Source organism: Carettochelys insculpta, chromosome 5 (assembly GCF_033958435.1).
Source record: "Carettochelys insculpta isolate YL-2023 chromosome 5, ASM3395843v1, whole genome shotgun sequence".
Classification (NCBI taxonomy): Eukaryota; Metazoa; Chordata; order Testudines; family Carettochelyidae; genus Carettochelys; species Carettochelys insculpta.
This window is the reverse complement of record NC_134141.1, coordinates 85023386-85049364: the sequence shown is the minus strand read 5'-3', so window position 1 is coordinate 85049364 and position 25979 is coordinate 85023386. Positions and strand designations below refer to the sequence as shown.

Genomic DNA, 25979 nt, shown 5'->3' with positions numbered 1-25979 from the left:
CGTTACTCGTCACCTTTCTGCCCGCATCGATGTGTCCAAAAAAAGGCCTGAATCGTGACGGGGCAGCTGAGTCGCCGGCAAGGCCCGCTGGAACCTTCACGCGGGGTCCCGGAACTCGGGGACAGGGGTGAGCGGGGCTGGCCGGAGTGAGGGAGGCTGCGGCGGCGCTGCGCAATCTGGGAAGGCGCTTTCTTGTCACAGGTGTTCTCGGGCCTGGCGTGGGGGTGTTTTGGAGGTGGCGCGGCGGAGAGTAACGGGAACCGGAAGGAAGCTGTTGCCGGGGTCTGGAAGTTGGGTAAGAGCTTCCCGGAGGTCGAAATGGGGACGCCGGACGTGGGGGGCGAGGATCCTTTTCTGCTACTGAAAACTTGAACTGGCGTTTCGTTGTTGCTGTCAACCCATATTGCCCTCGGACGTACTCAGAGAACAGTCCGGGAGATTCAAGGGCCAATCGGGCCAGCATCTGGCCCGCGCTTTTGAACTGACTACAGCAGTGATTACAGAGTAAGCACGGGCATGTTTTCCTTCTTGCGTGTGCATCCATTGGCACTACTCTGCACTGGAACCTCCGCAACCAGCACCTCAGGAATGGGGGTTGTCTGTGTCGCTGAAGGGCTCATACCTCTCAACAAAGCGTTATGGCTGTTTAGAACTGAACATTGGCTTAATGCAGCTTTGAACTTTACCATGCAGAATAAAGTTGCTGTTGTGTTTTATTTTGTTAAGTAATCTATGTTCAGTGTAGTATGGCTTTTCCTCTCTGCTGCTCCCTGATCGGGGACTTCTGGTTCCAAATGAGGTACGCGATTTGACTAGTCAGTTCGAGCTGCGATGTTTGTAACTTTTGAGGTTCTGCTCTATGTTCCTGTTAAAATGTGGCCCCGTGCAATTTCCCATTTAGGCTAGTGAGAGTTTTTCCATTGACTTGAAACAGTTCAGGTATTTAATTTGGATCCTGATCTTTTTTTGCTTATATTGGCAGGGTGCAGCTGTCGACATCAGAGCAATAATGTTGAGAGTTCCAAGGAAATTATCAGTGACTGTCCTGAAAACATCAACTTTCTGCAGTCAGGTAAGGGTTTGTTTTCTTTTGGGTTCTCCTCCCCCTCGGATTTTTATTTTCTGGTGAGCAGTTGCTTAGTATTTTCTTTTGAAGCAAAATGGGATATTTGGGCCAATCTGAACATCTATCAGTATTTTAATGTCTGGAATGAAGTTTAATTTGCATTTTGTTTTAAATATCAAAACAGGTTGTTATAGTCTGTGGGAAAGCTCAGAAATAGGTAGATGGGTTTTTGTATGCGTATTTTCTGTAAATGTTTTGGTTTATCAGTGTAATTCCGGGGAGGTCCAGCATACCATTTTATCTCATTGTTAGTATCTGTTTAAATACTATTACTGACTATTTTTGTTGATTTCAGTTTAGTCTTTGACTTTGCCGTGTGTTGTCATTACGTTTTACAAATTCTGTTGAGTTTGGATTTTTTTTTTTGGTCTTTTTGACCCTAGCAGGTAATACTGAGATGTCTGCAAGTATTCAACTATCATTATTTAGAATAACTTATGTGATAGTGTATTGAAATTTATTTACACATCTATTGCTCCAGATATAATTAATATTTGTTTTAGGGAAAAGATAGTGTAAGAAGTTGCCACAGTTTCCAAAAAAGTATTTCTAGAGATTAACTACTTTTTTTCTTAAAGTGTATGTACTGTAGGTGGCCAAGAACAATCATTATAAAAAGACTAAAATCACAAGAGTGTGGTCAAAGAAATTACAACTTTCCACCAGGTAATACTTTAAAATATTTAGAATTTTTCCAAAAGTGCATTTCATTTATACGTAGTGGAAATAAAATTAAAAAAGAAAACCTAAATTATACTCAATTATGTACAATAATTATAGAACAATAAGATTGTAATGGCTATGTCTACACTAGCCCCAAACTTCGAAATGGCCATGTAAATGGCCATTTCGAAGTTTACTAATGAAGCGCAGAAATACATAGTCAGCGCCTCATTAGCATGCGGATGGCCGCGACACTTTGAGATTGACGTGGCTCGCTGCCGCGCGGCTCGTTCAGACAGGGCTCCTTTTCGAAAGGACCCCGCCTACTTTGAAGTCCCCTTATTCTTGTGAGCAGGTGGGAATAAGGGGACTTCGAAGTAGCTGGGGTCCTTTTGAAAAGGAGACCCATCTGGATGAGCCGTGCGGCGGCGATCCGCATCAATTTCAAAGTGCCGTGGCCGCCCGCATGCTAATGAAGCGCTGAATATGTATTTCTGCGCTTCATTAGTAAACTTAGTAAACTTCATTAGTAAACTTTACATGGCCATTTCGAAGTTTGGGGCTAGTGTAGACATGGCCAACATTTGATATATCAAGCAGAAAAAGAATAGAGAAGAGGCTCAGGGCACAGCAGTGAGGCACTGCATAATAGAAGTCAGAAAAGGAAAATGTAAATTCCTTAGCAAAAAACAAAATAGAATCAAACTATGGTTTAAGTGTTTTAGAGTCCAGGCCTTTTGAAATACCCAGTAAAGATAGAATGGCTAGTAATATCAGAATTTGCTTTGTGTTTGTAGCATGTGAAGAGAGATAGGGATCCCTACTCAGAGAGAGTCTTAACTCTCTGAAGGACAGTTTTCAGTATTGAATCTTTGTTAAAGGGGGCTGATCTAAATTTTCTGTAAAAAGAAAAAGTCATTTAAATGTGTTGTTAGATGGGGAGGACACATCTATTGCGGTCCAGTGTTATTCAATATTTTCATTAAGGATTTGGGTAATGGAGTAGAGAGTATGCTTATAAAACTTAAAAGATGACTCCAAATTGAGGTGTGTTACAAGCCTTTTAGAATAAAGGATCAGAATTCAAAATTACCTTGACGTTGAAGTATTGGTTGGAAATCAGCAGAATGAAATTTGACAAAGGCAAGTGTAAGGTACTGCTCTTAGAAATGAAGAATCAAATTTTGGGAAATAACTGACTAGGCAATATTGCCAAAAGGATCTGAAGAGTGTAGTGGGTCTCAGACTGAATATAAGCTAACAGCACAATGGAGTTGGGAGAAAAGCAGTACGCTGTGGGGTGTGTTAAAGGGGTGTCAGATACAAGACAAAGTATTGATTGTTGTGTGCTAGGTGGCAGTTATGAGACCCAGGTTTCATTCATATGTTGGGAATTTAAGTTTTGACTTTTTTTTTTTGACGATAGGAGATGTCAAGTCTTTGCGTTCCATCATTACTCCTCCTATATCTAAGTAAGTGCGGCCGGTTTATTTTCTGTATGTGAGCAATGGCTTTCACGGGATTACTGCTTCATTCTGCTTGTGCTCTAAATTGCACTTTTTTAATGGGGAATTGGGGATGTATTCCATCACTAAATCTAAGGAGGCAGAAACCAATTGTGGAGGGGTTTTCAGAATGGGAGTTTTTCCATTGACTTTGGTGGGCCCTGGACTGAAGCCATCGTAGAAAGGTCAATGTTTATACCGAATTGCTACCAAATCAGAACACATTGGAAGTCATGTTTCCTAGTGAGAATCTAACGGCATGCACTCTTCCTTTCTATTGTCTCTGATTCCAGTACATATCATCGTTATATAAACTTTGGTATAAATAAGTGTTCTCTGGTTTTTAAATCTCAGTATTGTGCCTATCTGTTTTGAAAATGGTTGATTAATGCCGATGTGGAAGAAAACCCAGGGCTGTATTTCTAATGTATTTTTACATCAAAATGTTATGTGTATAGCTGTTGTAGTTGTGCACTAACTACCTCATTCGTACAGTGAATGGGGAAAAAGGTAGCTGTGAGTGTTGATCGTGAAGTCATGTATGTGATCAGAATCACAGTACTGCTGAGTGAAGAAACAGTTACATTAAATATCTCCTTGTTTTATGCAGAATCCGTAACATTGGCATCATGGCTCACATTGATGCGGGGAAAACTACAACAACAGAGAGAATGTTATATTATTCTGGGTACACAAGAGCACTGGGAGGTCAGAATTGCTGCTGTTATTTTAGTCGCTTTAAAAACTAATATAAAATGAGAGGTTGTCCTGTAGAATATGTTGTACAAAATATAATTTGTCACACATTATACTGAAATACAAGAAGAGTACAATGTATATTCTACTATGTACGATAATGTATAATGTGGGGTTTTATTTGTTTGGTCTGTGGATTTCTAGGATTCTTCAATATCAATATAGCAGACATTTATTTGCAATAGGATCCTTCAATGTCAATATCTGCATATAACAAATGTTAGCAGGTTCTCATTTTTTAATTCTTAAACAGCTTTCATTTAGGCTAACTTCAGATTTCAGGACCTCCCTGCTTTATGTATTGCATTGTTCACAGAATATTCTAGCCTAACCCAGATGGAAGTGCTAGTGAGAGCCTCCATTCTGCTCCAGCATGCTACATAACAGGGACAGAGGGGTATAAAAAGTCCCTAAAAGCCCAGTATCTGCCCAGGAAAGGATTTTCCTTGCACAGGAACTGAAACAGAGGCTGCTTTATTTGTAAGCCTGGAACTAAGGGGCATGATGGAGGCCAGACTGCAGTACAATTTCTGGGCAGCACATGTTGCCCTTAGGGCAGCCCAGAGAAGCTGTTTAGACAGGCTCCCAAGGCATTGCCTCGCTCTTGGATTAGTTCAGTTTTGGAAAAGCTCAAGAGTGGGGTGATGCACATGTAGCTTACTTCACGCTCCAATCCCCCATGTTTATGAGTTCTGTACTGCGCATGTTAACAGGCGTGTCACAGAACCCCATCCATGGATGCTATAAAAATGAAGCATTCATGAATGTTCAGTAACTGGGATCTCTGGAGTGGCTGAATGTTCTGACACACTTGTTTTGGAAAGAAGTGCTGCCCCTTTTGCAGTATTTACCAAAAACGCCTTTTAATATTTATTTTAAAACATTAAAATAAATAGTGATCAGATTGCATATAATAAATACCCCAAGTGATATTCCTTTTTGTAATAGTGTGTTCCGTTCACGGTTCAGTTCTGTCTTGCTATTTAAATTTTGCACAGTGACTCTTCAGTAGCAAAAGCCATGTTGTTGGCAGCTCTGAAGGGGTTGAGAATTTATCAGGTATGCTACCAAAACACTACTGGAATTTTTAAATTAGAAAGCTGAATTCTCTTTCCTATGTTTATGTAGGGTGATGTCTGAAATTCTCATTATGAGAGAGGTCAGCATTCTAATTATAAACTAGGAGGCATTTGAGGCGAGGAACTCAGTATAAAGGAAATTAATATTTAGAAAAGGGAATAAAGATGTGTGTCAGTGTTTTGACTTCTTCTGGGAGTATTTTATAATAGTATATTAAAGAAGCAAATAGAAGCAAGAAAGACTGAATAAATAGAATTGGATGATCATCCCAGACCTGGGATTCCCCATGTAGTGAGAACCTGATGTAGCTGGTTCCACACAGGTGCCTTGTGTGGCCTTGACAGTATTTTATGGGAAAGGTGTGCAGCAGGAGTACCGCTGTGCTTTGGTGAGTTCCAGCTGCTGGACCCTGTTATGGGCTATCTGCCAACACAATGTAAAGTAGCTCTGAGACTGTTTTAATGTTGTATAAGAGTTGGGAGAGCACAAACCAGCCCATATCAATCCACAACACTGTGGAGAGTGAACAAAAAGGTGACACAAATGTACCTTTGCTGCCCCTTTCTCCTTTACCGCTTCTTGGCTGCAGTCAGTAGTCTTCTACCACAGCTGGGGAGCCAGTCATGAGTGAAGAGTGGGAGGTTTAGTAGAGTCTTTTATTGTTAATGAAATTCCTCCTCTTTGGAAATTAGTGGACATTACCAATAGCCTTATCATTCTATTTGCTGAATCAGAAGCAATGTTCATGGCTTGGAAGTACAGAACAGATAAGGACTAGGAGAAATAACCCTTTTTACTTTGGTCCATGCAAGATAATTCAAAATGTGAAGTTATGTACCAACCTGAAATTGTGCATGTGTTAATACTGATTAGATGTTGATGACGGGGACACAGTGACGGATTTCATGGTACAAGAGCGGGAACGTGGTATTACCATTCAGTCTGCTGCTGTTACTTTTGATTGGAAGGGCTATAGAATCAACCTTATTGACACACCAGGTACTGTCTTTTGCAAGTTTTGTAAGGCTTTCTGTTGCTAGTGGTAGGAAGAAGTAGTTTGGCTGAGGTAGCTTAGAAAGTCAATCTTGGTTTTAAAGTTTTGTGCAGTCTCAGAGGTCTCACTTGATTGGCTGCTGGACCCCACTGTAGCTATGGTTTTACAAAGATCAGGTTAAAGACTGTTTAGATGTATTCCTGTCGACAAAGGCTGATGAAATACATTCAAGGATACTGATGGAATCGGCTGAAGCAATTTTGGAACCATTAACAATTTTCTTCTCAAACTCAATGATGATTGGTAACAGAGAGGGAGCCGTGCTAGTCTATGCACTATCAAAACAAAAAGCAGTCAAGTAGCACTTTAAAGACTAGCAAAATGATTTATTAGGTGAGCTTTCGTGGGACAGACCCACTTCTTCAAACCATAGCCAGACCAGAACAGACTCAATATGTAAGGCACAGAGAACCAAAAACAGTAAGCACGGAGGACAAATAAGAAAAAAGATAATCAAGGTGAGCAAATCAGAGAGTGGAGGGGTGGCGGGGAAAGGTCAAGAATTAGATTGAGCCAAGTATGCAGATGAGCCCCTATAGTGACTCAGAAAGTTCCCATCACGATTTAAACCATGTGTTAATGTGCCGCATTTGAATATAAAACCAGCTCGGTTGTTTCTCTTTGAAGAGTGGTGCGAAAGCTTTTTTTTCAGTAACACACAAGGATGATTGGGGAGTTCTTACAGGACTGGAGAAGAACAAGTATAATTATGTTTAAAATGGGAAACAAAGATGACTTGAGAGATTGTAGACCAGACAGCCTAACTTTGATATCAGAAAAGGTATTGTTTAGTATTTTCATTAATGACTAGAATAATGGAATCAGGAATGCTCTTATAAAATGTGAGGATGATACCAAGCTGGGAGGGATTGCAAGCACAGTAGAGGACAGGATTAGAGTTCAAAACAACCTTGACGATCTGAACAATTCATCTTAAATCGGCAAGGTAGAATCATAGAACACTAGAAATGAAAGGGACCTCGAGGTCATTGAATCCAGTTCCCTGCCCTCTTGGCAGGACCAAACACCATCTAAATCATCCCCGATAGTTGTCCGTCTAACCTGGTCTTAAATATCTCCAGTGCTGGAGAGTCCACAACCTCCCTAGGTAACTTATTCCAGTGTTTAACCACCCTGACCTCTAGGAAGTTTTTCTTAATGTTTAATCTAAACCTCCCTTGCTGCAATTTAAGCCCATTGTTCCTTGTCGTATCCTCAGAGGCCAAGGAGAACAATTTTTCTCCCTCTTCCATGTAACCTTCTTTGAGGTACTTGAAAACTGCTATCATGTCCCCTCTAAATCTTCTCTTTTCTAAACTAAGTCCAGTTCTTTCAGTCTTCCCTCATAGCTCATGTTGTCTAGACCTTTAATCATTCTTGTTGCTCTTCTTTGGACCTTTTCCAGTTTCTCCACATTTTTGTTGAAATGTGGTGCCCAGAACTGGACACAATACTCCAGTTGAGGCCTAATGAGTGCTGAGTAGAGCGGAAGAATGACTTCTTGTGTCTTGCTTACGACACTTCTGTTAATACACCCTAGAATCATGTTTGCTTTTTTTGGCAACAGCATCACGCTGTTGACTCATATATTTAGTTTGTTGTCCACTATGACCCCTAAGTCCCTTTCCACAGTACTCCTTCCTAGACAGTTGCTTCCCATTCTGTATGTATGTATGTAGCTGATGGTTTCTTCCTAAGTGGAGTACTTTGCATTTATCCTTATTCAACTTCATGCTGTTTACCTCAGACCATTTTTCCAGTTTGTCTAGATAATTCTGAACCTATCCTTCAAAAGCTACAATTCAACTAAGGCATACAAAGTACTACACTTTGGAAGGGGAAAAACTCAAATGTATAACAAAAATGGAGACAACTTGCAAAGCAATAATAGTGCTATAAAGGACCTAAGTGGATTAGAAATTGAATATAAGCCAACAGGGTGTTGTTGCAAAAGTGGCTATTGTTCTGGGGTGAATTAATGCAATGTGTAAGGAACAGGAATGTCATATGTAAGGCTGGAGGCAGTTCTCTTGTCTGCTTCTAACTGGTGAGGCTTTAGTTGGAAAAACAATGTCCTGCTCTCGTGGCCACTCTTTAAAAAAGATGTGAGTAAATTGGAGATTGCTCAGGAGAAAGATACAAAACCCATAAAAGGGTCAGAAAACTTGATTTAAAAAGGAAAGGTGGTAAATACTGGGCATGAGTTGAATGGAGAAAAGACGACTGGGGGAAGGGGAGGAATGAAAACTTTCTTCAGGCATGTAAAGGACTGTTACAAGTAAGATGGTGATCAGTTGTTTTCCATGAAGGTGGGACATTAAGTAATATGCTTAGAAGTGCAGAAAGGGAGATGTAGGTTAGGTATAAAGTGGAAAAAATACCTATAAAGATAGGTAAATACTGAAGCAGATTATCAAGGGAGGTTGTGCATTCTCTGTCACTGGAGGTTTTTAAGACCAGTTTGGAACAGCACCTGTCTGGAGGGCGTAAGTATATGCTTGGTTCTACCTCAGCATGGGGACCAAACTCAATGAGCTCTCAGGAACCTTTATATCTATGTTTCTGTAACTAGTATTTTTGAGCCCATAGCTCTGGGTGTGAGCATTTTTATAATCTTAGTGTTGCCATTGTAAAATGGTGGAAAAATGTTATATCTAACATACTTTTTACTTGTTTGAATTATGTCTTTCTCTATTATAAAAATTATCTAGGTCATGTGGACTTTACGGTGGAAGTTGAACGTTCTCTGAGAGTGCTGGATAGTGCAGTGGCTGTGTTTGATGCTTCAGCAGGCGTGGAGGTAAAAATTAATCCAGTTGAAGATTGTGCCACATGTAATGACTTAAAATTGGCTGAGGTAGTTTCCTGTGAGGTCCTGTTCTGTGTTCCTGTGTTTATGCTCCGTTGATTTCAGGCAATCAAAATTTGATTTCAGGTAGCTGACTGCTTAAATTTGGGATCTGATTTCATCTAGGAATTATAATTTTCTGTGTTATTGAGAGGTTTCTTGCTCCTGATGACAGCAAAAATAAATGTTTTCACCCAGTGGTAGTAGTAGGCATCCTTCAGTCTGCGCAGACTATGGATCGCGCCCTTTAAAGTTTCAATTGAGGACTTCATTTACAGCGTCTATTGTGACTATAAAGACCCACACAAGAGTGACAGTCCTTGCTGCATCTCTTGCAGATGTAGTGGGTGTCTGGCAAGTCCTTATTGTGCTTTCTGTGCGCTCGTTTCTCCTCTGCTAGTTGTCTGATCTTCAGCTCGCCCTTCTGAAGGCCCTTGTGTAACCCCTGCCTCCATCTGCTGCGGTCGTCTGCTAGTTCTTCCCAGTTGTCCAGCTCGACGTCTACCTCTCTGAGATCTCTCTTGCAGACATCTTTGTAACACAACTGGGGGCGTCCGGGAGGTCTTTTGCCAGAGGCTAGCTCACCATACAGGATGTCTTTTGGAATCCTTCCATCGTTCATCCTGTGGATGTGGCCAAGCCAGCGGAGTCGACTTCATAACAAATATAAAGATTGAGATTATTAAGAGTGTTTTGCTGGTTTCATATGTGGGAAGAAATAAGTAGCTGTTAATTCTCTCAAAATGTATCTGCAAGAATTTGTTTAGTGCTCAGCCAGAATGCTATTTCTCCTTGGAGGTTCTCCAGGTCCCTCCTAGAGTGTCTAGTTTGACCATCAGATCAGAACCCAAAAGTTTGGGGGACACATCTGAATTTGAGTTTCCTGTGTGGCACCCTCTATGTCTACACTACAGCGATTTGTAGATAGAAGTTACTGTCAGAAGATATCTTTCAACAAATGGTGGCCAGACAGCAAAGCGGATCAAAAAAATGATCCACTCTGTCAACAAAGTGGCTGGACTGCCCAGCCACTCTCTCAACAGAATGGTCAACCAGAAGCAAGGCAGACAAGGCTGCCTGATGACCTGGAAGCCCTGCCTGTCAACAGAGGGCCCCGTGGAGCATCTTTGCAGTCTTTTGGTTGACAGATTCTGTAGAGAAAGGCGTTCTGCCTCATGTGGGAGAGGCAGAAGGCTGTCAACAAAAGTGCCGCGTTATGTCAATTTACTATCAACTGAACACGTTTCTAAGGTGGATGCTTGAGTTTTGTCCACAAAACCAGCATTTTGTGGACAAAACTCTAGTGTAGACATCGCTTATGTGTTGCCATGTTGGAGGGACACTTTGATTTTTAGAAGAGAAATAGAGCTAAGAGTTCTGTTAATATACTAATACGTGGGACACTGGTGTTTAACTACCTCCATGTAGTAAGAGATTAGATGTCTGTATCTCAACTATTTCTAATATACCAGATTTAATTTCATTTTATAAAAAATAGCTATTAGAAATGTCCTGGAACGTGCAAGTTGTATTGATTGCTTCCGTTACGCTCGTCCACTTGCAGTAAAAATCGGTGGCTTATCCGAAGCTATACAGTTGTTTAATTTATGTGCCGTTTACATTTTAGCAATAATGTTTATAGTGTGTATACTTAGTAGGTTTTATCCTTCAAGAAATCCTTCACATCACTGAGGCTTTGTCTAAATTTCTGAGAATTGTCGGCAAAAGATATGCAAATAGTGCAATGTATTTGCGTATCTCCTGTTGACAGCTCTGTTGGGAGAGGCTTTCCCAACATGTGGCCCATCCACATGGATCCGAATGTCAGGAAAACCCCCTCTGCCTGACACATCCCTTCCTCCTCGAGGATGACTGGGAGGTTTGGCAAAAGACTCCCAGAGCGTCAGACTTCTGTTGGGAGACCTTGGGGCTCCCAACAGAAGCTTGCAATCTAGACATAGCCTTAGATTGCTGCCATTCCTTCCTCATATTATCTCTGTCATCCTATAGGCCTCAGTCTGGGGCACCATCATTCCTTCCAGCTTTGAGAAAACTGGATGGGAGAGAGCTCATTCTAGACCCCATCAAGGAGTAGTGGTCATGCAGTTCAGTGCAGCCCCTGCATATGCTCAACTCACTGTCTTTGTGGCATGGCAGCAAGATTTTGAAAGGAGAAATGCATCTGGGTTTCAAGGTTTCGAACTTGAGTGTATTGCCATGTAGCCACGAGGACAAGCATTTTGATGTTTTTTGTTGTTTTGCTTTAGGCACAGACACTAACGGTATGGAGACAAGCAGACAGGCATTATATACCGCGAATTTGTTATTTAAATAAGATGGACAAAAATGGGGCAAGGTACAGAAAACATTTTAATTGTATGTATGTATTTATTTAGAAAGGATAAGTACTTGATGGGACTGGCTTGGGAGGCTATTTCTAGTTATAATGAAGCAGTACATTTTATGAAGTAGAGTTGAAAATACTGGAGTGGGGATGGCCAGTAAAACATTATAATGCTAAATCCTATTCAATATATATACATATATTTATCTGTGGAGCTAGTTTTGCAGTAAATAAGAAATATTAAACCCATGAGCAAATGGATGAATATCATTAAAATTGGGTAACTTTCATTTTAACAACTTTTTATATAGTTTTACTTATGCTGTTGAGAGCATCAAGCAAAAGTTGAGGACCAAACCTTTGCTTCTACAGGTAAACTAAGAAGTATGTTTATGACTTTATTTTTATTGTTTTTATATAAACAAGCACAACAAACTGTTATAAATACATACATAGAATGGAAGTAGCATATAAATAACAATTCAGTACTCATTATTGACAGCGTTAACAAATTTTATTGTTAATCAAATCTGCATGTGGCAAGATTTATCTTCATATTAATGTTTTGTAACTGAGTAATTTTCCTTTCTCTTTACAGTTGCCAATTGGTGAGGCCAAGACGTTTAAAGGAGTAATTGATCTAGTAACCAAGGAGCAAATTATTTGGAACCCCACATCTAGTCTGGATGATGGAAGAGTTTTTGAGCAAAAACCTTTGACGGAAACCGATGATCAGGAATTGTTAAAGGAAGCCAGAGATGCCAGAAATGCCTTAATAGAACAAGTAAAGTTTCTAAAGTAAATATGTAATGTACTCAACAATATTAGCTTTTAAAATACTCTATATATTTACACTGCTTTACTTCTCTCAGATGATTTCAAAGCACTTCAGGAATTATGTCCCAATCCTACTCTGACCAAAGACAGTGACAAAACTGCTGCTGACTTGAGCATAAGCAGAAGTGATCACTTTAGTATCCTGTGTAACAAAAGGGAGTACAATGTAGGGGGTGACAAAACTGCAGTACAGAAAGATTAAATAACTTGGCCAAGCTCGTTCATGAGTAAGAATTAGTGGATCAGTAATATTGTTTGATTGGATAACTTTGCATTTTTAAAATGTTTTGATACTTTTGTTGGGTTTTTTTTTCATCCTGCACCTGGACAGCCCCAGCCATAGGATAGGTGGGAGGCAGGGAGCCTGTTAGCCAGTAGAGGGAGTATAATCCTTTGCATCTGTGAAGCATGTATTCTAATTGATCCCTTCACAGGTGTTACGGTTTGGCTGGAATTTTTCAGGCTGAGAGATCACGGAATGTGCATTGTCTGTGGCTCTAACATGTTTGTCCAGCAACTTTAGGTAAACTTGCAGTTTTCCCTTCTTGAAGACCTGTTTTCCCCTGTAACTCTCCTTTTTTCCCCCCATTGTGGGTTCATTCCCAAGATAATCCTCTGAAATCCTTATAAGTACCTAAAAGGGTCTGAAAAAGTTGGTACTACCTAGTGGTTGTGTTTTGGTGGAGCATGCAGATTGGCAACCTGGACACTCTAGCATTTAATGTACATTTATTATTCAATGTTTTTACTTCATAAAGAAGCAGGTTTCTTTAGTCTTTTAATTTGGTAACATGCTAAAGTATCTTTTTGTTATAAATTAACATTTTCTGTAATGTAAGGAAACATTGTTTTCAACAATGTATCTAAAGCTGAACTTATTTTCTGAAGTAAAATCCCTTTTATTCCAAATCAGCTTCTCAATAGCTCTGATTTCATCAGCGTTAGCTAATTTTGTCAGCTCTTGTTGTTTACCAAAGGTACCAAATTACATTTGGTAGACTTTGAATCCCTAATTTCCCATATTTGCAAAAGCTTGTTTCTCCATCAGTTTTCTGGTCCAGATAGCTGATATTGATGAGCCAGCAATGCGATAGTCCAGTCACAGATAACATAGACGTATTTTCTCTTGCAGGTAGCAGATCTGGATGATGAATTTGCTGAGCTGGTCCTAGGAGATTTTAGTGAAAATTTTGACTTAGTACCAGCTGATAAGGTACGTCTTTACTGTACAGTTACTGGTATTAGAGGGGTAGCCCTGTTAGCTGGATCTGCAAAAACAACGAGAAGTCCTGTGGTACCTGATGCATCTGATGAAGTAGGTCTTTCCCCATGAAAGCTTATGCTCCAAAATATGTTGGTCTATAAGGTGCCACAGGACTTCTCATTTTTGAACAGTTACTAGGACTGTATGCTTTCACTTGATCTCATTCAGATTGTATTTTTTCTGTTGTGCATATGGTTTATGTGATGCAGCACGTGTGCATTCTCTATTGCCCAGTGCTAAAAAACGTTCATATTTCAGATGTAAGCGATCATAACTGTCTGTAAGTCACACGTCCTCATAAGATTTGCTTCCCCACATAGCTTCCTTTTGTTTTGGTACCAAAACAAAATGCCAGTTTAGATTGTTATTAAAGTGCTGTGAATTTATCAAACGCTTTTATATGAAGACTGCAGTACAGGTTGAACATCTCTAGTCCGGCACCCTTGGGATCTGAACGGTACCAAATGAAAGAATTTGCTGAACCACAGGAGGTCAATATTGTCTACCACATTACCAACACTGCCACAGCTTCCCATCAGTGGAAGTCCTACATATGGAGGATTTCTGGAATTGTCTTAATTTTTCTCACTGCTCTCCTGTGTTAATTTTTTTAAAGACTAAATCATAAATATGTGAATTGATCATATTCACACACATCTTCTCTACTATCTGCAGTTACAGTCTGCTGTCCGTAGAATAACACTGGCTCAGAAAGCAGTACCTGTGTTCTGTGGAAGCTCATTGAAGAATAAAGGGGTACAGCCTTTACTGGATGCCATCACTATGTACTTACCTGCACCTGATGAGCGTTCCTATGATTTTCTGTAAGTGTAATAAAAAGATCAAATAACTTAACTGTTCGGGGAAATGAGTTTATGAAATGACAAAGAGAAACTGTAGAATTGTTTGATATATTTTCCAAAATCAGGATACATTTTTAAAAGTGCTTACTAAAGGCTTTTATCCATGTATCCATCTATTGAGGCTACTTTGGTTAGTGCTATCCAAACAATCTGTGTATATTTTTGTCTGCAAAACCTCTTTAATCATAATCTACAGTAGTAAACTAACTTTCATTTGTGGATCCAGGTATTTTGCAAAGGTGGGTAAATATTCTCCATTTATTTAGGTTTGGAAATTGAGACACCAAGAGGTTAGATGTCTTGCCAGTTTATTCAGCGTATTTGAGTCTCTCTAGTCCGGCACACTCTCATCCAGCAACATCTGTAATCCAGCATGATTTTAGTTAGCTGGATGACCATGTATCCTGAGCGTGGTCAAGTTTCACGTGGTCCTGTAAAGTAAGCCACCAGTCCTGGCTCTCAGTGTTATGCGCTGTTGTTTAGTTTCATCTTACCCCAAACCTCTTCTAACAGCTCTGTAAGCAGTGGAATTGTTGGCAAGCTCCTATATGATATTGACCTTCCATTGTCAGGCATATTCTCTCATTTGGCACCATTAGGTCCCAAGGGTGCCAGACTAGAGAGGTTCAACCTGTAATGAAGCTGAAAATCAAGTCAAAGTCTTTTACCTGTGTATTTCTCTAGTTGATTTTTTTTTTTTAAATGTTGGTTGGGGTGGGGAGTTTTATAGGCAACCCATCCCCTGAACTGTGTTTGTCAGAATGAATTATTGGATATTCTCAAAGCTAAGTGCATTTAAAACCCATACATGTGAATTATTATTTCATGGTCTTCTGTGTTTGATGCTTTTGAATTGGGGAATTCTTCTTCTCAATGTTGCCTAGCTAGAGATTGCTTCTATCATGAAGTAGCCCACAGTACTCAAAAACAATTCCCTGCACAGCACAGAGGCCTTGTATGAGCCCTCTTCTGTTCTTACTTTCCTGAGGTGAAATTATCTGATGTTCACCATACATCTGCAAAGCCCAATAGGGAGATTTACATCATATTTCAGCACAACTATTTTTACTGTTGGGATTACTTGAGTAATCCCAATTGTGTAAATGTATGCACTGTTTAAAATAAGCCACCTGACTCTCTAAGTTAATATTTACAAATACCAAATATCCAGTATCTTAAATGAGGGGAAATATAGCTAACCCTGGACCTAAGATGTCTTTTTTTTTGGTGTTTTGTTTAATGAGTTGTATGGTTTGTATGCTCTTCTGATTTGTTGCTTCTCTTTTGCAGGCCATGGTACAAAGATGACTTGTGCGCCCTGGCATTTAAAGTTCTTCATGATAAACAACGTGGGCCACTAGTTTTTATACGCATTTACTCAGGCACAGTGAAACCTCAATCAGCTGTATATAACATCAACAAAAATTGCACGTGAGTAGGAGTGAGCTGAGAGCTATGTTCACTGAAGCATTGTCATTTGTATTTGAGTAGTAGATAACAACATGAGTAATTCATTTTCAGAGAGAGAATGAGTCGCCTTCTGCTTCCTTTTGCTGACCAGCAAATAGAAATACCGTCTCTAATGGCTGGCAATATTGCACTAACTGTTGGGCTAAAACAGGTAAGGGAAGACATTTAATTTTCAAGAGCCATGTGTCCCAATTTTATTTGGCCATAGTACCCTTTTAAACTCGAATTTTGTAGAACCCCATTCCCAGGCTTTACCTGCCCCCATCCCACAAACCTGCTCCCGAGCCCCAGGATTAACCTGCCTCAGCCCTAAATCAGCCCCCATGACTAAACCATTCGTGGCGCTGGCTGGGGAGCCTATGCCGGGCAGCCACGCACGCCCAGCAGAAGGAAGGCTGGTATGGAGTAGTTCCGCTGGTGGGAGTGATCTGAGCAACACCCACCTGAGTGGTGTGGCTCCTTGGGTAGTGGGGCGAGTGAGGGGGTGCTGTGTGTCTCCCTGCTGCCACTGAAATAATGGAACTAAATTCAGTTGGTTTAATGAGTGGATCCCTGCTGCCATTAAACCAATTACAATTAGTTTAAGTCTCTCGGTGGCAAGGCAGGGAGCCACAGAGGCGTCATCTATTGTAATGGAACTTTTTTATGAAACCCTTATTTGCACTTCCCGGAATCCCAGGGTTCTGTGGAACACCATTTGGGAACACTGCTCAAGAGAGTTGTATGAAAAGCTAGTTCCACACAAGTATGAGTTTGTTTGTCTTGTTTTCTTTTAGTTTCAAATATTTCTTTAATTGTGATTATTATAAAATATTCATTTCATTTCAGTTATTTTGAATAAACGTAGTTGGTCTCTTGTCTCAGTTTTCTGTATGATAGGTCTTATAACAATGCAATTTCTTTGGCATAGCAAAAGTATTAACATTGATCTGCAGTTGAACAGACTCATAGCCTTCTGAACTGTGTGCATACATAATTATGCAAAGCAGTTTTATAATAATGTATGTTATGAAGAGCATTAAAAACATTTATTTGCAGACAACCTGATGTGGTGTTTGATGTTTGGTGTACTTTAGAGTGCCACTGGAGACACCATTGTTTCATCCAAAGCCTGTGCTGTGACTGCAGCCCATCGAGCTGGAAGAGAGGTTGGCAGAAAGCCTGGCAGTTTCAGTGAAGTAGACGGCCTTTTGTTGGCTGGTGTAGAGATCCCTGAGCCTGTCTTCTTTTGTACAATAGAACCACCTTCGGTGGCCAAACAACCAGGTACTACACAGATTCTACACAGCTACAGTTTTAGAGTTCTGCTAGGCCAGCCTCTTCATCTGTGCACAAGCAAACAGTTAACGTAATTGAATTGCACATATGAATCAGTAACATGTTAAGGCGCTTAATTTTTGGTGAGTGCTAAGTTCTATAACGTGAGTGTACTTTGCTACTGACTCTTCTGCAATTTTTTTGGCCACTTCTAAACATTAGATCGGCAGTTCTCAAACTTTAGCAAACTAGAGACCTCCATTTTGATTTTAAAATTTACATGGATCCCCAAGTCTTCCCGTTCTGCCCTGTCCGCTCCCCTGAGGCTACGTCTCTGCCCTCCACCTCTTCTCTGACGCCCCGTCCCCAGTCAGTCCTCTTTGCACTCTTCTCCACCCTTACTCACTTTCACAAGGCTGGGACAGGGAGTTTAGGGTGTGGGAGACTGCAGGCTTTGGGAGAGAGTTTGGGTGTGGGAATGGTTGCTCAGTATGGGCTGTGGGCTGGGGCAAAGGTTGGGGAGCAGGTGGAGGTGTGGGATCTGAGACAGTTTGGGTGCAGGTTCTGGGCTGGAGGAGTGAGCAGCACGTCACTCATTTGGCTCTTTGCTGGCTCATCCCTCTGGCAGCAGCTTCTATGCTGGGAGGTCTGGGGATCTCTGCACATGCTCTGTATGCAGCTCACATTTGGCTCCAGTCCCCAGCTAATGGAAGCTGCGGGAGGTGGCATGCTGAGATCTCTTTGGCATGCCCTCTTCCTCCCATCTCCCCCTCCCCAGTGGCCACAGAGACATTGCCATCCACTTCTGGTTCCCGCTCCTCCCTGTCCCTTCCAGGGCCTGTTTCATGCTGGCAGTTCCTTGGCGTGAAGGAGCACTGGAAGGGATGGGGAGGAGTTTTTCCACTGGGGGCTTAAGAACCCCCTAGAATACTATCAGGGACCCCCAGGATTCCACAGACTCCACTTTGAGAAACACTGAATTAGATGACTGTTTCTTAGCTCATTTATGGAGGGGAGGGGCGGCGTTTCTGTATTCTGTTGTCCAGTCCCACTTGCACAGTTATCTTTGTGGTATCCTGCCTCTTGCTGAGAATTGTAGTACATGAGATGTGTTTGAATTTAAAATACATTTCCAACTCTGGGTACTTTCTCCAGTAAGCTCTGCTTCCTTGTGGTCTTCGTCTGGACGTCATTTACCACTATTCATCCACAGAACATTGCACTGGTCTTTTTACTTTCATAGACATCATTCAGAGAACCTGATGGGCAGCTTTGGGTCTGTACTTCTGAAAACCCTCTTTTCTCTCTCCTTAGCCCAGTGGAGCCTAGATTTCTTTACTGTCAGGACTTGCAGCATATTCAGCTGGTCTGGATTCTTCTGGAGTTGGAGGGAAAGGATGCAGGATTGTGAATTGTCTGGATAGTGATCCTTTGATTGTAGGATTTTTCCAAAGATTGTAAAGTGCATAGACCCATTGGGGCAGGGGGCTGGACTCAATGGCCTCTCGACAAGCCAAAACTATTTATTACTTTATTTTTGGAGTTGCAGTGTTCTAGTGGTCAGAACAGAGGATGGGGAGTCAGGAGACATACCTAGTTTGTATATTGAACTCCACAGCTGACTCTCATTGAAACCAGAGGCAAATCATTCTTTCAGTTCCCCATCTGTGAATTGGGGATATTTCCCCTTTATGTTAAAGTGCTTTCGGATTCTCTGAGAAGTGCAAAATATTTCTTTTAAAAAGGTCTAAAAATGCCTTTTGTCAAACATCAGTTACTTCATTACCCCTTGAGTAGCTCAAGAACCCATTATTTTGAAAGGAGGCAAGCTACAGTTCTATACTTTTCTTGTAAAGGCAGCCTCAATATGGTTAGGCTTTGTGTGTCAAGTGAAAAAAACAACTTGTTTAGTTACCAAAGCACTTAATCTAGTGTTAAATGCCTCCAATAACTGGAGAGAATCTGAGATTGAGAGTTATCTTGAGAGCCCTAACAAATTCATGGCCATGAAAAGCATGTCACGGACATTGAAATCTGGTATCCCTTCCCGCCCCCAATCATGAAATCTGATCTTGCGTGCTTTTTTACCCTGGAATACAGACTGTTTGGGGGAGACCAGCATTTCTCAAATTGGGGATCCTGGCCCAAAAGGGAGTTGCAGAATCACTGCAGGATTATTTTAGGAGGACTGTGATATTGCTACCCTTGCTTGCCTTCAGAACTGGGTGCCTGGAGAGCAATGGCTATTAGCTGGGTGCACAGCTCTGAATGCAGAGCCCTGCCAGCAGCAACATAGAAGTAAGGTTGTCACTACTGTACCAACTTTACTTTTACACTGCTGCTGGCAGGGGCTTTGCCTTCAGAGCCGGGATCCCAGCCAACTGCCCATCTCTGAAGGCAGTGCCACAGCCAGCAGTATCACTGAAGCAAGGGTAGCTGTACTGCAAACCCCCAACCATAACTTTTGTGACTGCCCCTCAACTTCTATTTGAATCAGAAGCCCCACAGTTACATCACCATAAAAATTTCAGATGTAAACAACTGAAATCATGAAATTTATTATATTTAAAATCCTGTGACCAAAATGCACCATGAATCTGGTGGGGCCCTAATTCTCTCAGGCTAGAGTTGATTTCTAGTGTCTGGATTTTATGGCCAAAATCATTTTTTTTGTAAGACCCTACAATAGCACCGATTTGGACTGAGGACAGACCTGACCCTGTGGGTGAACATTTCACATCACTACTCCTAGCTAGTCACAAGTTACTAATATCTTTTTCACATAGAGAAAAATTTGATATTTTGTACACAGACTTGGAAAATGCCTTGAACTGCCTTCAGCGTGAAGATCCAAGTTTGAAAGTGAAGCTAGATCCTGACACTGGACAAGTAAGATTTGCTAATGCATTGTTTACTGAAGCCTTAATTCTCTAATTCCTATAGTTATAGCCAGTTATTGTAGCACTCTGAGCTGCTTTGGTGAAAAGCAGGATACATTTTGTTCACATTAAAAATACTGTGTATCAGATCAGACAAAAATGAAACCCTGTCAACGACTTGTGAATAGAGTGACCATCCGTACTGTACTTGGGATGCCAAAAAGGCATCCTGACTGAATTTTTAAAAGGGACGAATTGTCCTATATTTGGACCTTCACAGTTGTTGTTCCCCCCGCCCCCCCACACTTCCCCCTGGCTGAGGGAGCATTGGCACCTGCCACTTCCCTAGGGCTCCCCGGGAGTGCCGGCAGTTGCCACCTCTTTCCTGGCTCCCTGGGTCTTGGAGGAGCTGCCCCTCCCCTCATATATCTCCCTGCCCTGTATTTGAGATGGGGAGATATGGTCCCACTATTTACGAAGGGAGTGAGATTGTCTCATCTTCCTTGCTTGTGCTCTGTAAATAGCTTATTTCTTATCAGTTCCCCCCTCCCACTCCCCCCAAAAGTCAGGTCAAATAGTTTTTAAATTGGAAGACTAACGTAGGGTGGCCTGTTTTTTGAAATAGCATCAGCAACAGTTATCACTTAAGTTGTTTTTATGCCAGATCACCCAATACCTAAAGTTTTCTTGGTCACGTGTAGTATCTGGTCTGTTTATGGAATTTTAATTTTTTAAAATGTGAACAACACAGTACTTACAAGCCAGTTGCTAATGTAAATAGTGCACCTCAAAAGCTCCTATCTGTGTCTGCAACAAGTATGAGGGTGAGTGTTCACTTTTTTTTCTCTCACTTCTTTAACTAGACTATTCTCTGTGGCATGGGAGAGCTCCACATTGAGATTATTCATGACCGAATCAAACGGGAATATGGCATTGAGACCTATCTAGGACCTCTTCAGATAGCATATAGAGAAACCATCCTAAACTCAGCCGAAGCTACAGGTAAAAAAAATAAAAAGGGAATACAGGGAATATTAGTTTTCTGTCCTTGCAACTTGTTTACTTACTCATTATTAAATGGTCTTCTCGTGATGTCACTAATTTAACATTAACTTTTAAATGACACGTGGGGCATATAAACTGTTTCTGAGGTATGTGCTTCATCTTACTACAGATACATTGGACAGAACAATAGGGGATAAACGGCACATGGTGACCGCAGAGCTGGGCGTAAGACCCTGGGTAGGAGAGAGACCATCAGTAACACCACTCATTGAATATGCCAACAATTTCATTGAACCACTTCAAAAAGACATTCAGGAAGCTATAGAAAATGGAATTAATAATTCATATCTTCAAGGTAAAGGCACCACCATGATAGCCATATTTTTTGTATCGGGGGTAGCCATGTTAGTCTGTAGGTATCTGAAAGCTCATTACTGATCTGAAGAAGTGGATCTGTCCCACGAAAGTTCATCACCTACTAAATTATTTTGTTAGTCTTTAAAGTGCTACTGGACTGCTTTTTTGTTTTGATAGTATATAGACTAGCATGGCTATCACTCTGTTATTACTTAATAAATGTTAGCATTTAAGATGCTGCAGGACTGCTTGACGCTTTTGTATGAATTTGAATAAAATTTCACAAAAGAAAGTACATAGTGTGAGTGCTATTAGTAAAGGCTAAGATTTTGTCATGGATATTTTTCATAGTGTGACAGAGAATGCTGTGCAATGGGAAGCAATCAAGAAAATGTGTTATGCGACTTGTTTTCTAGGTTTTAAAATATAAAGGTATAAAAAAGCTTTGTCTAACTGCACAATACAGATTTTTTTTAAAAAAGTATTAAACTGATGCATAACTTCATTCTGTGGTTGTGGTGTTGGCTGGTGTTTCACTCTCTCTCTGAAGTTAACAGAAAGCCAAGTCTCTAGAAACCTCCTTGGCCAGCACATCAAAGCTTTGAGGTTCCAATCATTTTCTCTATGCTGCTAAAATACTTGGTTCAGCACAGGGAAAATGCAAAGCAGGAAACGGAGTGAAAGAGCAGCATGAGGTAGAGGGGGAAATAAGAAATAATGGGATATTGAGTACAGCAGTCATAATGCGAAAGAGAGCAGAGCACAAATGGAGAGAATGTGAGAGAGGGTTAATGAAGGCTGAGTCACTGAGTGAAATCCAGTCCACTGCCCAGATGGCAATCAACTGAGTTCCTGCAAATGATATTCATCAGAAATCCAAATATGGATAAGGCCTCAGACTAGTCAGACATACTGTACAGCTTGATTATTAGTGTTTTGTTTTGTTACTAACTATCTCTTGACATCACCAAACAACAAGCTATTACTGTCTAAGTTAAAAACATGGCCAGACTGCTCATTGCTGTAGTAAAAGCCATGGGTTGTATTAGTAGTAGTTGCTGTACTAAAATGTAAGGGGAGAGAAACTCCTGGATGGAAAACATTGTGGTTTCCCCATAATATTCTGATACTGTCAGGAGGACAGGATTCACTCCTCACTCCACCCATATTAGTAACATGTTAGTTCTGATCCCTGACAGCCTCATGCATATGTCCCCTCAAATGGAGTTGATGAAAAGGTGACCTGGGTATACCTCTTCTGGGGGGGGAGGAGGAGTGTGTGTGTGTGTGTGTGTGTGTGTGTGTGTGTGTGTGTGTGTGTGTGTGTGTGTGTGTGTGTGTGTGTGTGTGTGTGTGTGTGTGTCTTGGGGGTAGGGGGGTTAGGGCGAGGTAGAATAGGATGAGGAGTTTTTCAAGCCACATGCTCACCTATTATGGATGCCTGCCTACTGTCCCACACAAGTCGCTGTTCTGCTAAGAAAGCTTTTCAGGATTTGAGAAGGGGAGAAAGTGGTGCCATGGGAGCAGCTGACCTCACTCAAAGAGGGTTGGAACATACAATTGGATCAGGAAGTCACCGTCTTCCCTTTGCTGTTATAACAATTTATGGAAAAAAGTTCTATGGTGGTACCTCTAGTTTGGATTAACAAGAATTCATTATATCTTTGATCATAATTAAATGTTATCTTTCTATGAAGACACTTAGCAGTCAAGTCTATTCTGAAAATGATTTTTAATTTTATTTTGTAAGATTAATGTGTAGAAACAAAGTGGACTAATACACTCCAGGAATATCAGAGACCTAATTCTAACACACATTGCTTGTAATGTTGACTAATAGATAATAAAACACAATTCTACATTATGGTTTGTCTGTCTGCCCCATTTTGGCAAAGTTGGACAGTGATATGATCATTCTTGGAGCATGGAATAAGACTTGCCCTACTATGAAGTAGGCCAGAGAAGATGACAGACCCTTTGAGTTAAATCCAAAATACATTTTCCATAACTTAATGCAAAAAACAAAATGAAATATAATGCTAACAAATTGTTCTCTGTCTAGGACCACTCCTGGGATTCCCGCTCCAGGATGTAGCAGTGACGGTGTATTCAATGACTGTGCACTCTGAAACTTCCCTGGCTATGATTTCTGCTTGTGTTTCTCGTTGTATGCAAAAGGTACAATGCAACTACAATGCAGCTCCATGGGACAATATGATCGTTGGTGAATTAGACAAAAATCCAGTCCATATGAGTTTGGCAGGGGTGTGTACAAAGCTTGTACAGAAACATATACCACTCTCAGAACATAAGGAATGTCTTGCATCTTCCTTTGTTCCTTGTTTGATGTCCTTCAGAATTTTGATTGTCAACCTAGTCAGGTAGTTTCCAGCAAAATATTTAAACTTGTCAAGGTGTACAGGATAGGTCTTCAGTTGTTCAGTTTAGAACATTATTTTCTTGTTTATCTCAGGAATATTAGTGTGTTATCAACATGTTCTGTTGGCAGTTTTTGTGATACTTCTGTATTACATTTTGCAAAGATTTAAGATGTATGCTCTCTTTGTATGTAGTGTCATGCTATTTGTCTTTATTCTCCATCAGATTTCTGGAGTGGATTCCCTGCAGCTTCTGCTTTCTCTGCACATTACTAATTTAAACATTTATTAGAATTTTTCTTATTAACATTAAAAATCGATTCTGTATGTTGTACTAGTTTTGTGCACGTCTTTGCTGTCAACAGTGACATGTACCACTTCCCAGCTTTGTATATAGTGATTAGATAGTTACTGCCAGCTGAAAAATGAGTTTTTGTTTATGGGCTTTGCAATTTATTCTTGGTGAAATTGGCTCTAGTGCTTAAAACTGAGTGAGTATTAGAGGGTACTACACGTTTGCCTCCAGTCACAGCAGTAATAGGATTTTTTTGGGGCATGGGGCAGACTATTTTAGATACATAGCATATAGGTACTGTATAAAATAAAATAGTGTAAATTGTTTGGAATTGAACACCTTTTCTGGGGCCCCTAGATTACTGTGAATTGCACTGTGCAAATATACACTCACCTTTGTGGCTTAGGTTCTTTCAAGTAGTATTTTCTGTGTTGAATTAACTATGAGAAGCCCTGTGGCACTTCATAGACCAGCAGATCTTTGGAGCATAAGCTTTCGTGAGCAAAGATGCACTTCGTCAGATGCATGCATGCACCTGACAAAGTGGGTCTTTGCTCACAAAAGCTTATGCTCCAAAGATCTGTTGGTCTAAAAAGTACCCTAGGACTTCTCATTTTGTTGATACAGACTAACACCGCCACCCCTCTGATACCTGTGTTGAATTATTTAAGAGTTGGAGTTTCTATATAATATATATGGGTTGTTGTATACAGTGAAGTCAGTTGCATTCCTGACTTAACTAAGCTCCCGTCTCTTGTATTTTTTCCTTATCAAAATGTTTTTGTCCCTCTTGGTCGCAGGCTCTGTGTCAATCTGATTTTATTCCAAAGTGAGATACTGAACTACTAATTTGCATCTTGCTTTTTTAACCTTTAAAGCCTTCCATTTTGGTTATATCCTTTAACATATGAAATTGCAATTGCCATGATTTCATGTCACCATGTTCTGTTCTCTTTGAATCAAGAAATTCTTAACTTTGGGAGGTCATGGCTGGCCTCTTAGAACAAATTGCTGTCATCTCTAGCTCATTTGTAGAGAAAGGAAGGGTGTGTATGCATGTGCGCTTACTGGGATGGCATAGGTTCCCTTTTCCTCTAATACTTTTCATTGGGGCGTACATCCTGGAATGTAGGGAGTACAAATAGAGGTTAGTTACATTATATAGTCCATATCATAGAAGAATTTTATTTTATAAAAGGGAGTAAGGGTAACTTTTTATTTTTATTTCTTAAGGCTTTGAAGAAAGCCAGTAAACAACTGCTGGAACCCTTAATGAATCTGGAAATTACAGTGAGCGAAGATCATCTCAGTGCAGTGCTTGGTGATCTTGCACAGAGGAGAGGCAGCATTCAGGAAATCCAAAGTCGTCAAGATAACAAAGTAGTGATTGCAGCTGTTCCACTGGCAGAAATGATGGTATGTGGCCACATTAATGGTGAAAGCAAAGTTAAAAAAGAGTACTCTGCTCTCTTCTGATTCTTGCTGATATTTATAGTAGTTTTCACATGATGAAGCCAAGAAGTGGAATTTTTAATTTTGCTGCAGGTCTGGATTCAGATCCCCGAAGATGAAGTGTGGTTCATATAGCTATGAAAAAATGTCTCCCTCATAAACATGCTGAACCAACACTCGTTTCTGTTTTAATATTGGGAATATCGGTATTTCATTTTAGACACAATGTGGGGGAAAAAAGTATACATTAAAAAGTTTAACTATATACTTTGTGTTATTCTTGATAGTCTTTTTCCCCAGCTGAATCACACTGTAGTAAATTAAACCAGGGTAGAAAGGCGCCTTCATCTCCACCCAACCATATACTGATTATAGTAATTATATTTAATTTTCTTTTCTTTTGTCTAGGGCTACTCAACAGTTCTGCGTTCTTCAACATCAGGTTCAGCAACTTTTACATTGGAACTAGCCAGTTACCAAGCCATGACTATTCAGGATCAAAATGCATTGCTTCAGAAGAGTAGGTTGGTGTGATCACTTTATTCC

The 25979-nt window shown here is 40.6% G+C and overlaps 1 protein-coding gene across 2 annotated transcripts; it reads left to right on the top strand.

Moving 5' to 3' along the window:
• The first annotated feature begins 87 nt into the window (after window positions 1–87).
• On the top strand, window positions 88–25979 carry GFM2 (GTP dependent ribosome recycling factor mitochondrial 2). Of its 2 annotated transcripts, none has more exons than XM_074995431.1 (21): window positions 88–295; window positions 983–1072; window positions 1705–1792; window positions 3216–3261; window positions 3905–4002; window positions 6004–6129; window positions 8896–8984; window positions 11300–11388; window positions 11688–11748; window positions 11975–12160; window positions 13346–13426; window positions 14153–14301; window positions 15631–15771; window positions 15862–15961; window positions 16887–17076; window positions 19880–19956; window positions 20810–20948; window positions 21121–21306; window positions 23371–23486; window positions 25215–25397; window positions 25842–25979. In XM_074995431.1, the coding sequence occupies exons 2-21, from the start codon at window positions 1010–1012 to the stop codon at window positions 25965–25967; spliced, it is 2334 nt and encodes a 777-aa protein (XP_074851532.1). In that variant the 5' UTR covers window positions 88–295; window positions 983–1009; the 3' UTR covers window positions 25968–25979. The 2 variants fall into 2 exon arrangements, with proteins under 2 accessions (XP_074851532.1, XP_074851531.1); XM_074995430.1 differs by lacking the exon at window positions 88–295 and adding an exon at window positions 302–504.